The 15,539-nt window shown below is 39.5% G+C and overlaps 2 protein-coding genes across 2 annotated transcripts; both read left to right on the forward strand.

The window, feature by feature from the left end:
- Nucleotides 1-200: 200 nt before the first annotated feature.
- Nucleotides 201-3,957, forward strand: LOC135595370 (putative disease resistance protein RGA3). Its single transcript, XM_065086202.1, has 2 exons — nucleotides 201-3,664; nucleotides 3,752-3,957. The coding sequence occupies exon 1, from the start codon at nucleotides 417-419 to the stop codon at nucleotides 3,645-3,647; it is 3,231 nt and encodes a 1,076-aa protein (XP_064942274.1). The 5' UTR covers nucleotides 201-416; the 3' UTR covers nucleotides 3,648-3,664; nucleotides 3,752-3,957.
- Nucleotides 3,958-6,771: 2,814 nt separating this feature from the next.
- On the forward strand, nucleotides 6,772-8,239 carry LOC135594942 (disease resistance protein RPP13-like). The gene has a single exon (XM_065085450.1). The coding sequence runs from the start codon at nucleotides 7,016-7,018 to the stop codon at nucleotides 8,237-8,239; it is 1,224 nt and encodes a 407-aa protein (XP_064941522.1). The 5' UTR covers nucleotides 6,772-7,015.
- Nucleotides 8,240-15,539: the final 7,300 nt, after the last annotated feature.

Here is a 15,539-nt window from a genome sequence, read left to right on the forward strand (position 1 = left end):
CCTAATCTCCCCAAGGCATTGTTTTATTATTATTATTATTATTATTATTATTATTATTATTATAAAGTCAACCGTAAGCTGGTAACTTAACAACGTCATATTATTATTATTTTTATTAAAAAAGAAAATTCTTTCACAGCGCCCTCCTCGATGCTCATCGATGACGCCATGAATTATTGGCTCCGGCGAGTCAACACCTCAGCCAGCTAGTTGCTATTTATTGTGAACGAAGGGATGCATGCTAATGGTGTTGTATCGATCGGTCATGCTCCTCAATGCAATTTATTCTTTTGATGAAAATTCGATCGGTGTAGGCATTAAGCATCATACGTAAGTGTGCTCGAGGAACCACCACTTGGGGCATCGAGTCTTCTTCCCGAGAGTGCCGAGGCCTTTTCCCTGTTCGTCCTCGAGAGATGGCAATGGTTCTGGATACTTTCGTTTCGAGATACGTCAACGATGTGGCAGCTTTCGTGGAGGGAGAGATATGCAAAGTGCTGGGCGTGAAGAAGGAGATCAAGGCGCTGCAGGAGACGCTGGAGACGATCAGATGTTTCCTCCAGGATGCCGAGCAGAAGAGCCGCAGCGGGGATCCCGTCATGGAGCTCTGGGTGAGGAAGCTGAAGGAAGTCATGTACGACGCCGACGACGTCATCGATCTGTGCGTGATGGAAGGGGGAAAGCCCTTGGAGGTTCGGGCGTCGGCATCAGCCTCAGGGGTGGTAAGCCTTCCTTTCAGCTTCGTCTCTTCCTGCTTTCGGTGTACCAAATACCGCCATGAGATCGCAGGCCAAATCGAAGCAATCAATGATAGGTTGAAACGAATAGCGGCAGATAACTCCATCCTTGGAAATCTACAGCCCGCAAGCCAACAACTCCACCCTAAAAAACCACCTCCACCACGTGAGACGTCTCCCTTGGAAGTTGAGGAGGACATTGTGGGGGAACAAATCGAAGAAGCTGCCGACGATCTAATCAATCGCATGTTGGAGAACACCGAACAAAAGTGTCGTGTTTTTGGGATTGTTGGAATGGGTGGAATCGGGAAAACTACTCTGGCAAGTAAAATATATAATGATGGAAGGATCAAAGCAAACTTTCCTATCCAAAAGTGGTTGTATATCTCAAAGGATTATACGGAGATCAAGTTACTCAGAGAGTTAATTCGGTGTGCAGGAGATGAAACCAAAGCAGAATCTTTTGAGGGAGAAAGCAGAGCAGAATTGGAACCCAAACTTGCCTCGCTCCTTACTAAAAAATTATTTCTCGTGTTGGACGACGTGTGGAGTCCAAATGTATGGACTGATTTCCTGAGGAAACCACTAAGTAAGGGAGCAGGTAGCAGCACGATCTTAGTTACCACTCGAATCGAAACAGTGTTAAGTGGTATGAAAGGCAGCTATATGCACCAAGCTGAGAAAATGGATGATAACAGCGGGTGGCTGTTGCTTGGGAAGACGGTATTCGAAGCTGGGGAGGAGGATGACATGCGTAGGTTGGAGGAAGTAGGTAGGAAAATTGTTAGAAAATGTGATGGACTTCCTCTTGCTATCAAAGCTATTGCAGGGGTTCTAATTTCCAAGGACAGAAGCACAGCGGAGTGGGAACAAGTCCTCGAGAATGACGCATGGAGTACGAACCGTCAGATCGACGAAGAAGTTCCAAGGGCTTTGCACTTGAGCTATGAGGATCTACCATCTCATCTGAAACAATGCTTTCTTTATTGCTCGTTCTTCACCTGGAAGGTTTTTCATTACAATGATATTATTCGGTTTTGGGTAGCAGAAGGCCTTATCGTAGAAGCAGAAGGTAGGTTGATGGAAGATGTAGCCGAGGAGTACTATTGGGAACTAGTTTCGAGGAATCTTCTACAACTGGATCCATCGTTTATAAACAGGAGCATGTTTTGTATCCATGACCATTTACGAGCGCTCGCTACATACTTGATGAAAGACGAAGGATTTTCGATTACAGTTGGTCAAAGATTAGATATAAAAGCCAACGCGAAGATTCGTCGGTTGTTGATATTTAACATGGGAATAAAATTAGTACTGTCGGATCACATCATAGAAAAGAAATGTTTGAGAACTTTAGTGATCAGAGACTCCCACTCAACCATCACAATTGAGGATAATGTACTCGAAGGGTTACCAAATTTACGAGTATTGGATCTTTGTAACACATCAGTCGAGAGAATTCCAAATTGCATCGGAGATCTATTGCACCTAAGATACTTAGATCTTGATATAACAAATATTCATGAGATACCGGAATCAATAGGGTGTCTTGTAAACCTTCAAACTTTGAATATCTCAGGATGTAAACACTTGTACAAACTTCCCATGACCATCACTAGACTATATAATCTAAGGAGTCTCGTTGTTGAAGAGACTCCTCTGACTCATGTACCGAAGGGAATCGGGAAATTGATAAATATTAACATACTCCAAGGATTTGTGATCGGTCATGACAATCCGACGAACGAGGTGGACGAGACCGGGTGTGGATTAGAGGAGCTGCAACCTCTTTCCAAGCTAAGATATCTGAGTATATACAGGCTAGAGAGGGCAGTGACGGCAGCGTCGGCACTAGCGGAGAAACGTTCTCTTAGGGAACTAATTTTAAGTTGGATGCCACCAGAAGATGGGGAAGATGGAGATGCCACCGATAGTGGTGAGGATAGAAGAGCAACAACATGGAGAAAAGAGGAGCAAATCCAGATGGGAGCCGAGAAGATATGTAATGAACTCTCTCCTCCTTCAAGCTTACGAACTCTTGTCATCGTACGATTCCCGGGTCGACAATTCCCAAACTGGATGATGTCGTCCTCCCTGGGCGAATCACTCCCTAACCTGCAATACTTGTATCTTTCGGTGTTCCCATCATGCGCAGAGCTCCCTCCTCTGGGCATGCTGCCCCTGCTGAAATATCTTAAGATCATAGGAGCCAAAGCGGTCATGACCATTGGGCCTGAGTTTCTCGGCCACAGTTTCCCGGGAACTTGTGCATTTCCCAAACTTGAGTATTTGGAGATCAACGACATGCCCAACTGGGAAGAATGGTCACTATGCGGTGTGGAGGAAGGTGGTCACAGAACACACCTGAAGCTGTTTCCCAATCTAAAGGAATGTTGTCTCGTAGACTGTCCCAAACTGAGAGCTCTTCCAGAAGGCCTATCCCACGCTACCAACTTGAAGGAATTGCACATCTGGGGAGCTCACAACTTGAGAGAAGTAACAAAGCTCCGCTTGAGTTACAACCTGTCTGTCACAGATAACAAGATGCTGAACAGAATATCCGACGTTGCCATGAAGTATCTGGAGGTGGAGGATTGCCCCAATCTAGAGTGCGTGGATAATCTCGACAAGCTGCAGCACCTGGTCCTGACATGTCCGGAACATATGGATCAGCTTCCCCCGTGGTTATCCCGCTTAATTGATCAACAGCGCCCTAATTCTGCACAATGGAGCTTCCGCAAACTTGAAGTGCACTGCAACATAGTGCTGCTAAGGAGCTGTCTCGAGGGCAACGAGCATTGGAACATCATCCAACGGATTCCAGATGTCAAATTTCAAACTTTTTCCGAAGAATATATGCGATACATCAAGGATCCATATAAGTATGACACAAATGTACCTCCAGAATAAGGGCATTGGTCTTCCTTGTAAGTCATTTTTCTTGGTTCTATCCGATAACTTAGCTATATATGTGTGTATATATTCTCTTAATTCTTTTGTTGATTTCTTTGCAGGTTCAATGAAAGGTCTCTGCGCCAGTTTATGCTTCCTTTATATAATATTTTGCGAATAAAGGTATTTGATGCCGGGATTTAATGGTTTCATCTTATTATTATTTATTTATGATAAGTTTTGATTAACATATGAATCACGGTATTTATTGAACTGTGGGTTGATTATATCAGATTATCTTTAAATTTTTCTGAGTGTGCGGTTGAAACATGATGGATCGGTTATTGATTAAATTATATAATTAATCTATTAAGATCACTGTAGGTTTAGATTATTTTCTATGTTATTTGGATTGAAATATTGAGAATTCTTAGGAAGTTGTTAAATCTATTGTGTATCCTATGGGTTGATTTATCATGAATTAGATTGTGTGATAATTATGAAATCTACTTTATTTTGATTCTTTTCTTGCATTCAAAATCTACATAATTATAACTTTGTACTATCCGCTTCAGCGTTACACACCACCTCATTCATAGTCTACCAGGCCAATAATGAATTCAGAAGCCACTCTCTTTGGTCATTGTGGTGTTGGGTTGCACTTCTTTCTTAGTACATGGCATGGAATGCATTCCATGACCTCGTTTGATGCATTCATATTTTTCCTTCTCATGTAAATGTATTCAGGATCAATATATATATTCGTTCGTTGGAAACCTGAAATTAATATGATTTAGCTGGTCTTAGTTATTCTTTGGAACGCTTGTAAGCCTTAACTCCGGTCCATTGGAAGTATGAAATTAATATGAATCTGCAGCGAAGGTTGGAGGCTATCAGATGTTACGTTCAAGATGTGGAGCGGTAGGAGCACCGTCACCGAGCTACGAGGATTTACCATCTCGTCTGAAACAATTTTTTCTTTATTGTTCTTTCTCTACGAAGGTCTTTCTGTATTACAAGGATATTGCTCCGTTTTGGGTGGCCGAAGGCTTTATTGTAGAACGAGGAGGTAGGTAGGTTGATGGAAGATGTAGCCGATGAGTGCTGCGGGCTAGAACTAGTTTGGAGGAACCTTTTGCGGGTAGATTCGATATTTTTCTTTGCATGACCATCTACGATCTCTCTGGATGCAAACTCGACGAGTTTAAGTTGGATGCCACCGGAAGATGGGGGAGGACAAAATTGGTATTAAAAAAAAATAGAAATGTCCATACTACCTAATAAAGTGTCCTTCAATAAATTATCATGTTGTATGTAGATTTCTATGGACAACCCTTATTTCTCACAACCCTAAAAGATGACTTATAATATAACATCTTCTAGATTGATAATCCAGAAACTAATATCTTTCGGATTGTTACAAAAATACCCAGAATATCATCTTCCGAGCATTTAACCAAACATGTTAAATCGATCCAACAAATATCAAAAATTATTTCTCACCACCTCTTCAATCTTCATAAAGTTTCATTTGATTATTTATTTATTTTTAATTATTTTGTATCTCCAACAATGATAGATGCTTTGATGATTAAGAAGAGAATAACAACAACAACAACAATAATATAATTAGATTTAAAAAAAATTTTCAGAATTAAATAGTAAATTGAGGACATTTATATCCATTTGCATAGGATATGTTAAGAATATCAAAAGTTATTAAAATGAAATTGTTCGATAGCAAAAATAAATTGAATATAAATATTCTACTTTTATTTTATTTTTATTCTATATTTTATTATCACATGAATATTAGATTTGAATTAAATTATACCACCTATTTTAAATACTTGATAGTGGCGGCATAGTTTTTAATAGTGGAGATATCTATTTTAAATAATTAAATTATTGCTCTTCATACAAGACTCATACTATACTTCAAGAGTACATCCATAGTATGAATTTATTGGTACGATATCAATTTTTTTAGAATTATACTTTTCGAAATATTTTTAGAATGCTCATACTTAAAATTTTTTTTTCTAAAACAACGTTTGTAGTCTAATGAAAAAAATCATTTAATCTCTTTTTTCGTTAGACCCGCCAATGCCTCCATCGTCCCATAGCCAACCGTTGGCCATCCTCCTCTACGGCATACAAGCAGGGTTAACTCTTTTGTTATAGCCCTCATGCTTATCCTCTTCCATTATACACGAGGTTATTCTCTATCAGTGGACGAATATCGTTATCCTAGACCATTAGGTTATGACGAAGGCGACGACAAAGACGATGGCCGATGGGTTAGACTAGATGGAGGGGACAGCTGACGAAAGGATAAAATTATCATTTAGAAAAATTCTGTTTCGAATTCTTTTTAAAATAGAAGCGCTGTGAGAAATTAAAAACAAATAAAGAAGCGCTATGAGAAATTATCATTTAGAAGCTCTGTTTCGAATTCGTTCCCCATCCGTCCTCTGCGCCGAGTCGCTGGTTATACACAGTTGTTTCACAGATTCTTTGAATCGACTCCTTGCAGATTTTTCGAACTCAGCAAACACAGCTGTTCAGCGTGTCCTGCGATCTCTGTTTCCGAGACTTCGCCCCGCAACTCCTCCGCCCACTCCGCTGAGCTGCTGGGTCTCATCTTCATCTCAAACTTGAACAGTTGCACACACTTCCCAGATACCGCGACTTCTACTTCCGAGATTTCGCCATGTGACTCTGCCGTCTTCTCCGTTGAGCTACTCGTCTTATTTGTCTCAGATCTCGGAAGAATAAGAAAGTAGATGATAAGATAATCTGATTTCTGACAGCTACTGCATGGATCACCTTAGGAAATAATTCCATGTTGTTATGAATTACCCCTAAGAATGTAGAAAGATTCCTCGGTCGATTAACTTCTGTCCTTAAGGGCCGGGCGGCTCGTACGATTTCATGACTCGACCAATGACCAGAGATTTCTGGTATCTAAAGCAACAAAACATGCACATGCACAGTGGAAAGAAACATAGATACTGCTGCATGCGAGCGCACTCTCATCTTTAAATTATAGCTACCGCTTTGAATACATACAGACGAGCGTTCCTTCTTTTTGTTTCGCTTGCCAACGGTAACCGGTGAAGGTAAGACTCCATCCTTGACATTTGTCGTAATTTTGTTTGCAGGCGTGGTTTGTTTTAGCCTGTTTGTTCTACTGATGCTGCTGCTCTTGGATACAAATATATTTGTGCTCAAGGAACACTTGGCCGTGCAAACAACACATCAAACTTTCTTTCTGAGTGGTGTGGCATTTCCTCGGTTGGGGTCAAAGAGATCATGGCAATGATCCTTAATTTCTTTGTTTCAAGATACCTTAAAGTCGTAACAGAGTTTCTGGAGGGAGAGATATGCAAGGTGCTAGGTGTGAAGAAGGAGATCAAATCGCTGACGGAAAACTTGGTCAAAATCAGATGTTTGATCCAAGATGCAGAGCGGAAGAGGCGTGTGAGCGCGTCATTGACAACTGGGTGAGGATGCTGAAAGATCTCATGTACGATGCCGATGATATCATCGATCTCTGCACGATCGAAGGTGGGAAACTGTTGGAACCTCCGCCGGCGTCAGCGTCAGCGGTAAGCTCCCCTCTCGGCTTTGTTTCCTCTAGCTTTATGTGCACTAAATACCGTCAAGAGATCGCTACCAAAATCGAAGCACTTAATGCTAGACTGAAAGAAATGGCCGAGTTCAATGCCTTGGTGCCTGAGATAGTGTCGGCAACCCAAGAACCCCAACCTCACAAAACAACTACACGGGAGACATCTCCCTTAGAAGTTGAGGAGGACACTGTAGGGGAACAAATTGAAGTAGCTGCCCACAATCTGATTGATGCCATGCTCCAGAAAAATAAGCAAAAGTGTCGTGTTTTGGGGATTGTAGGGATGGGTGGCATCGGAAAGACCACTTTAGCACGTCAAATATACAACGACCAAAGGATCAAGGACAACTTTCCTATCAGTAAATGGTTGTATGTGTCTAAGGATTATTCCGAGATCGATTTACTGAAAGAGCTAGTAAGGTGTGCAGCCGAAGGTGTAGAATCTTTTAAGGGAGAAAGCAGGTCAGAATTGGAACCTAAACTCGCCTCTCTCCTGACCAAAAACTTGTTTCTCGTGTTGGACGACGTTTGGAGTGCAACTGTTTGGAATGATTTCCTCAGGAGACCACTAAGTAAAGGAGAAGGCAGCAGCACGATCTTAGTTACCACGAGAAAAGAAAGCGTGTTGATAGGTATCAGACATAGCTATATCCACCAAGTGGAGAAAATGGATGAAAATAGTGGGCGGATGTTGCTTCGGAAGATAGTATTCGAAGCTGGGGAGGAGGATTTACCATCTTACCTGAGACAATGCTTTATCTATTGCTCCTTATACCCAGAGAGAAGTACTATACATTTCAGACAGATCGTTCGGTTTTGGGTGGCTGAAGGCCTTATCGTAGAACGTGGAAATAATAATAGGTTGATGGAAGATGTAGCCGAGGAGTATTATTGGGAACTAGTTTCGAGGAATCTGCTACAGCTGGATCCATTGTACGCAGACAATAGCTGTTGCTCTATGCATGAACATTTATGATCCTTTGGTGCATATTTGATAAGAGACGAAGGGATTTCGATTAGACATGGAGGTGAATTAGATATACAAGCAAACACCAAGATTCGTAGGTTGCCATTTTCTAACATGGGGGACAACGATAATCGACGACGATGTGCTGAGAAGGTTACCGCACCCACAAGTGTTGGATTTGAGAGATACATCGATCGATAGAATTTCGGATTGCATCGAGGATCTATTGCATCTAAGATACTTAGATCTTCATGGTACAAAGATTAATGATATACCAAAACGATAGGCCGACTTGCAAACATCTAGACTTTGATCGTTTCCCACTGCAACCACTTACACGGGCTTCCTAATGCTGTCACGAGGCTGCACAGTCTGAGGTGTCTCGATGCTTTCGATACTCCGCTGACTCATGTACCCAAGGGAATCTAAAAGTTAACAAAGCTTAACAATCTTTAAGGATTTGTGGTCGGCCTTGATGACCCAACGAATGAGATGGACGAGGGGTGCGACTTGGAGGAATTGCGAGCGCTTTTCGAGCTAAGATATCTGAGAATATCCAAACTGGAGAGAGCAGTAGCGACGGGATCAGCGTCGGTACTTGCGGAGAAACGCTTCCTTAGTTATCTCCTTTTGAGTTGGATGCATGTCGCGGACGATGGCGAGGATGTTGAAGTCGACGACGACGGTGTAGATGAGGACGAAGAGAGTGAAGACGAGGAGGAAGAAGAAGATAATGGAGATGGGAACAACATACATAACCAGGAGGACGAGGAGGAAACCGAGAGAGCAGAGAAGATATATAATGAACTCTCTCCTCCAACAAGCCTGCAAGACCTTACCATCAGCCAATTCTTCGGTCGGAGACTCCCAGGATGGATGGTGTCACACTCCCTGGACCAATCTTTTGCTAACCTGGAATACTTGAAGCTCTGGCACTTCGCATCATGCACCGAGCTACCTCCTCTAGGCATGTTGCCGCTGCTAAAATATCTGGAGATCATAAGTTTCAAAGCCGTCAAAACCATCGGAGTTGAATTTCTCGGCTGCATTTTGCCGGTGGAATCTTCCGCATTTCCGAAACTCGAACATCTGGAGTTCAACGACATGCCCAACCGGGAAGAATGGTCGGTAGGCGGGCAGGGAAGACTGTTTTCCAATCTAAAGGAGTGTGTTCTTCCCGACTGCTCCAGGCTGAGAGCTCTTCCGGAAGGCCTATCCCATGGTACCAACTTGAAAGAATTGTACCTCTATGGAGCTCACGACTTAAGAGAAGTCACAAACCTCCGGTTGGATGACGTTCTCAGAGTCACAGACAACAAGAAGTTGAACAATGTTTCCGTGAAGTTTTTAGAGGTTCATGGTTGTCCAAATCTGGAGCACCTGGATAGTCTCGACCGGCTGCCACACATAAAACTGATATGTCCACTACAAATGGAGCAGCTTCCGCAGTGGTTCTTGAGTCTAATTGAGCGGTCCCATAGCATTCAGTGGATCTTTAGAAAATTTGAACTGAAATGGGGCTTAGGACTGCTAAAGAGCTGTTCTTCCGCTCAGTATTGTTTTGATTCCTGCATAATCTCTCATGTATATATATAGAGAGTGGAATAAGGCTCTGCTAATTAGTTCACTACATGTTTTGTGCTTTTGTGCTTTTGTGTTTTTGTGTTTTTGTGCTTTTGATCTACAGAGCTTCTTTCTTGTTTCTATTGCTTAGTTAATACATTTCTCTTTTGGAAACACAAACTACATGTTTTTGTGCAATAGAATAAAACATATATGGATTATGGATTAAAGTGTTAAAGGACCTTCTTTGAATAAAAATTTGCTTTACATGTCATGACTTACTCAATGAAGCCTTGATTCTCACTTAGTTTAGAAAGCTTAAGCTCAAATTAATAATTACAAATCCATCTAATTTGAAATCTAATCCACCACTGCAACCCTACAAATCACATAATTATTGTACAAGAGATGTAACCCTCTTTCCATCATCAATGAGGATTCAAATTTATAAGACAGAAGAAGTTTCTAAGTTAAATTGATATCGAATCAGATGTATACACAAGCAAGTCGTCTTTCCTACATCATATGAGTTCTTGGGTGCCTTCAACAGCTTCCCCAAAGCAAGAAGAAAACAACTTTATGTTTTTGTTGACTACTCTGTCATGGTAAGAAACTAAGTTTGAGTTATGAAAATCTCAAAAACCAAAAAAAAATCCCTCCTAAATTCTCTATACTCTCTCTCTCTCTCTCTCTCTCTCTCTCTCTCTCTCTCGCAGTTCTTGTGCTTTTGATAATCCTATTGTTCAATTGCCCGATGTAGTGTGAGACAAATATGACTCTTCAATTCTAATAAAGAATTGTTGCTAGCTTTAAGCTCCGTTCAATTTAGAACTGTAATTCTACTCTTCTACGATTACATGCAATGTGGGCTATGCCGTTGATTGGTTGAAATGAGACATCATAGTTCTTCTTCGTTCTTTGCTAGCTGATGTCTGATTAGTGGCTCGATCCCATCTGAAATTTCTAAGAGTGTGATTCAATTTAGTGGAATTAACTTTGGTCGCTTTTTATGTGTTTCGTAACAAGAAAATGATACATAATAAATGTGTATTTTGGCATCAAATCTATTGATTCTTTTCATCGATAGTGTCATGAGAATATTAGCTGACAACAAGGTAGCTAAAAGACAGTCCTCAGCTCAACATAGACCCACCAAATGGAATCTTATGCCGTGCAAAATGAGTTAATTAGGACGTAAAATATTTAACATTAGGGAACACAATTTTCCATTGTTCAAAGCGTGATGGCCGTCTCCACCTAATTTTATGAGAGGGACTTGATGATGGTACTTTTAATATAGTTAGAATTGATAATCAGTTGGAACTCACACATCGTAAGAAAAATAATTCGTTAACTTAAACATCGAAGGATTCACACCAGAGATGATCTGATGTAGTTTTATAACATCCTTCAACTTAAGATATTAAGACGCAAATGAGCAATCAACACTTTGAATTGACGATCAATTCTATTATGATAATATTTGAAAAGCAGGTCATGTTGGATCAAATTCATCATTTTAGATTGATGACCATCTCTAATTTGTTTTTGTCAATTAACCTCTTCTACTTCTTAATTAACATTTTTGGATACTATATTATCCCAAACCCCCCTTAACATATCATGAATAAAGGATAATAAAAATACTGATTTGTCTATTTGTCTCATTGAACATAACAGTTCACAATGTGCTCATTTACTAAAGTATTTAGCACGTCGAAAATATTTTTTTTGTTCTTTTTAGGATGAAAAGATGCATGTAGTCAAGTCCAATTGAAATGTTGATATTTTATTGCATCAGTAATATCAGGACAAAATTTGGTAGGAGTCACTATTGACTTCACATGATGTTAACTCAATAGGCTCCTGAAGAAACTTGTGTGTGTGTGTACTCTTTATGCTTTCAACTCCCGAGAATGAACGAAAGCATCCAACACATTCACCCTGTGGGGATTGTGTTTGCCTCATGCAATAAATAATATTTGCATGGGTTGGTGATACATCTCCATCAGGAAATATTTAGATGTTTGGGACCAGAAACATTAATTTCAACTTGCATGCACCTCTCGAAATGCCCGTACCATATTCTGTATGTCAGTAGGAATTTATGTATGTCTTGGCACACAATACTCCCAAGCAGCCTTCAATCTCCATTGTGATCACTGTTCAGAATAGAGAAATGAGAATGAGGACATTTTGTAATGAATGATTCATAATTCTAGTGCTACTGTTTTAGTTGGTAAGTTACAACAATTTGATTTAAACTACAATTATTTGTGGATTGAGACTTGCATTGATTTAGGCCATTTAACTGCTTGTCAATTGTTGAGCCCTACATAGTTGGAACTAATACATGTAACTCCTCAATCAGTGATGGCTTGTCCTACAAAATCTAATGGGCATCCTCTTAAAGACATGTAGAGATATCAACATAACATGATTAATCTTTAAAATATACTAATTATGGTTGGATTCACATAAATCAAGTCATTGTGATCCATGTAACACATGTAGATTCAAGATAGTGACATGGAATTTGAGTATGCCCTTGAATAAGACACCATCGTGGCAACCTATAATTTCAAGCATGTAGCATGCATTTCCTTCAACTTCTTAGCAATAATCTCTTCTGGTTTTACACCACTAGAAAATAATCTCTCTTGTGAGTTCATTTTAGCAACATCTGAAGGGCCAAAATGTCACTTATATCTTCTTCCAAAAACTCCACAATCTCTCTCTCTCTCTCTTAATAGATATTAAGACATTACTGAGAATGATTATAGGTGACATGTCCTTGATAAATAACAAGACAATTTCTCTTCCTAGAATAAGTAGAGAAAAGACTTATGAATCACATCCCTTAGGGATGATTCTTATAAGAGCATACTAATGGATTGATTGAACAATTATAATAGATGAAATCTGGATAGTAGATGATTCTTAGTTCAGAAAAGAACTTATAATAAGTTCATTGTAATCATTGAAAACAAAAAAAATGATAAGAGAACTAATATATATTCAAACATCTCATTAGCTCGACATATCATCCAATCACTTACAATGCTTGACACTATTAATTATAATGCTTGACGATTTATATGGTTTTTCAAGTTCGAGTAATTAATTTTATGAATTAACTTACCATTTAATCTTGACAATTGTAAAAGGCTCTTATAAGGAGTCTCAGGGGTTTTGATGAAATCAAGTATACTCATATATAGAGAGAAACTCAATTGGATCACAAAATGGGGGCATGCGCATGAATATATAGAGCTCTTTCTGTACTCATCTAATTAGTAATAAAATTTTATTTTTTAGGGAAAAAAAGAGGTCTTAGGTGTTAGAGAAGATACTAAACTCTTTGAACCATTCTAATCCCTTATTACACCTTCTCAGCACTAAGTATTCAAAAAGCTTTTACCAATCGCTCTCGACGTAGTTATATAAAATCTGCCACTAATCATCTTTGACAGTAACCTTGTGATATGCATAGATAATAATTAAATATGATTTTATGACCCGATTAAGTAAGAGACAAAAAAGAGAAAAGACAAATCAATGAAAAAGAGAAAAATCCATTCATAGTTAGACAAGAGTCAACCAAGTAAGACGACTGCATGTCACGGTAACAAATTATATATATATATATATATATATATATATATATATATATATATATATATATATATATATATATATATATATATATATATATATATATATATATATATATATATAACGTAGAGATTATAAAGACTAGAGATAGAAAACTAAGTTTAGAGAATTGAAATTTAGTTTGTTTTAATGTAACGATGAAGAAAATTTATTGATTTTGGCATTCTCAAAAGATCCTCCTCACAAACCATTGAATAAGGTTACTTTTATCAATTCCCTTAACCTTAAATATTAAAAAAGATACTATATTCTGGACCAAAAATAAACCTTAAATTAGCTACTATTATTATTTAGAAAGTTATTTTTGGGAGCACCAATCCTTTCCACCTAATCATTTGGAAGGATATTTCTATTATATCTACAATCACATTACTTAATAAAAAGGGAAAATAAAATATTAAGGATATCGATAGAATATATTTTGACATTACACGGCTGGTAGCCACGTTAGATCATGCGTGGTGCCACTCCGCCTAGCTGACAACTATCTTAGATGCACCACTCCAACCAAAAAAATGTATACATCTTAAAGTACGATGAAACAATATAGCTCGATTGACACCACAATCTAAGTCCAAAGCAACGCATTATAAATCCGTGCCAATTGGAATCAAGCGATGCCAGCTAATAAGAATACAACCTTGCAAGGCATCGGCTCAGAGGGATGACTCCAGAACAGATAAGCTGTTCATTGGAAATATTGACAGCGCCAACAAGTACAGGAGGAGTCGGTTCCCCACGATAGGTATAAAAATCATCCTCAAGTAGATGCTGGGGGACATGATTCACTATCCATAAAAATCTAACATAAACGTCGAAGGGGTTAAGCCGAAACTCTCCTCTTCGATAGTGGCCTATTGTGCAAGGACTCGGGACTTGGAGCCCCTCATAAATTCGCTAGAGAATACCCTAAAAGATGGCAATTACAACTCTCTACCCTTTCTCGTTGAAGCGTTCTTTCATGATAACTCGCAGATGATCTTACACAATCAAAATCAAACTAAGCCATCCCCTTCCCAAGCCACGTCATAAAGAATCACTAAAATAAAACAAACATCTTATTATAAGGTAAGTAGTCGAGCAAATGCCCTACTTCTCTGACCAGTTACGTGATCGACACACTTAAGGTCATACGTCAACGAATATATTTCTCGTTGTTCGACTTGATACATGTCACTGCAACGTAGGGACCGTGCCATAGGCTATGGTAGTGCCGTCAAAAGAGGCATGGATCACATCATCACCGTATACATACCCACATCACACCTCTAAGATGTATTGCATAGGGGATCCATCATCACCGTATACATACCCACATCACACCTCTAAGATGTATCGCATAGGGTTGATGCGGTGGGATCCATGCACATGACCTTACACATCAGGTTTATTAGAGGCGATATTACTCTTAATATGCTACGGTTCATAGGAATTGGGTTCACCATTTGTATTGGGTTTGATTTCACATTAAATTTACCTCAAGCTAATTGGTTTCTCGTGTTCTTTTCATGTTAATTATAACGATAATTCTAGGCTCGAGAGATACGATTAAGGCAAGTAATTCGTGGGTGGAGGCCTATAGCTTTTTCTTTGATGGCTAAGCAGTCAAATTCCCATAAATACGTTGGGATTGAAGAACTTGTTCTTTATCCTAATAAATCAATCTAGCGCTGAGATTGGAATAGTTCATCCAAAACAAAACGCTATAAACGATGTCCAAGAAAGAATCCCTCCACTGGTCCTTGAATGCTTATCCATCATGCCAAATCTTCCAAGGAAAGATGTGTAAACCGCCTGTGCAACTCGTCATCTTAAATTATAAACACCCGTCCTCATCTCATTTTCTTACCGTAGATCGAAATCACGTCACTGGAAAGAGTTCTACTAATCACAACCGTGGTAATGTGGGGTTTGGAATGAGCTCAGAGGTTGGCTTTTGTCTCAACGTTGAGAGGGAGATACAAAACAACGAGGAGGTGGGAGAGGATGAGGGCTACAGGTCATGGGCCCCGATCCTTGCCACATAGCACCCCACTTGCCCACTCGAGACAGCATCGGCAACACTGTCCTC

This window comes from Musa acuminata, chromosome BXJ1-10, assembly GCF_036884655.1.
Source record: "Musa acuminata AAA Group cultivar baxijiao chromosome BXJ1-10, Cavendish_Baxijiao_AAA, whole genome shotgun sequence".
NCBI classification, from domain to species: Eukaryota; Viridiplantae; Streptophyta; class Magnoliopsida; order Zingiberales; family Musaceae; genus Musa; species Musa acuminata.

What these genes read in the sequence shown, in the direction of transcription:
- LOC135595370 (XM_065086202.1), top strand. Translation starts at nt 417, where the DNA reads ATGGCAATGGTTCTGGATACTTTCGTTTCGAGATACGTCAACGATGTG.
- LOC135594942 (XM_065085450.1), top strand. Translation starts at nt 7,016, where the DNA reads ATGCAAGGTGCTAGGTGTGAAGAAGGAGATCAAATCGCTGACGGAAAA.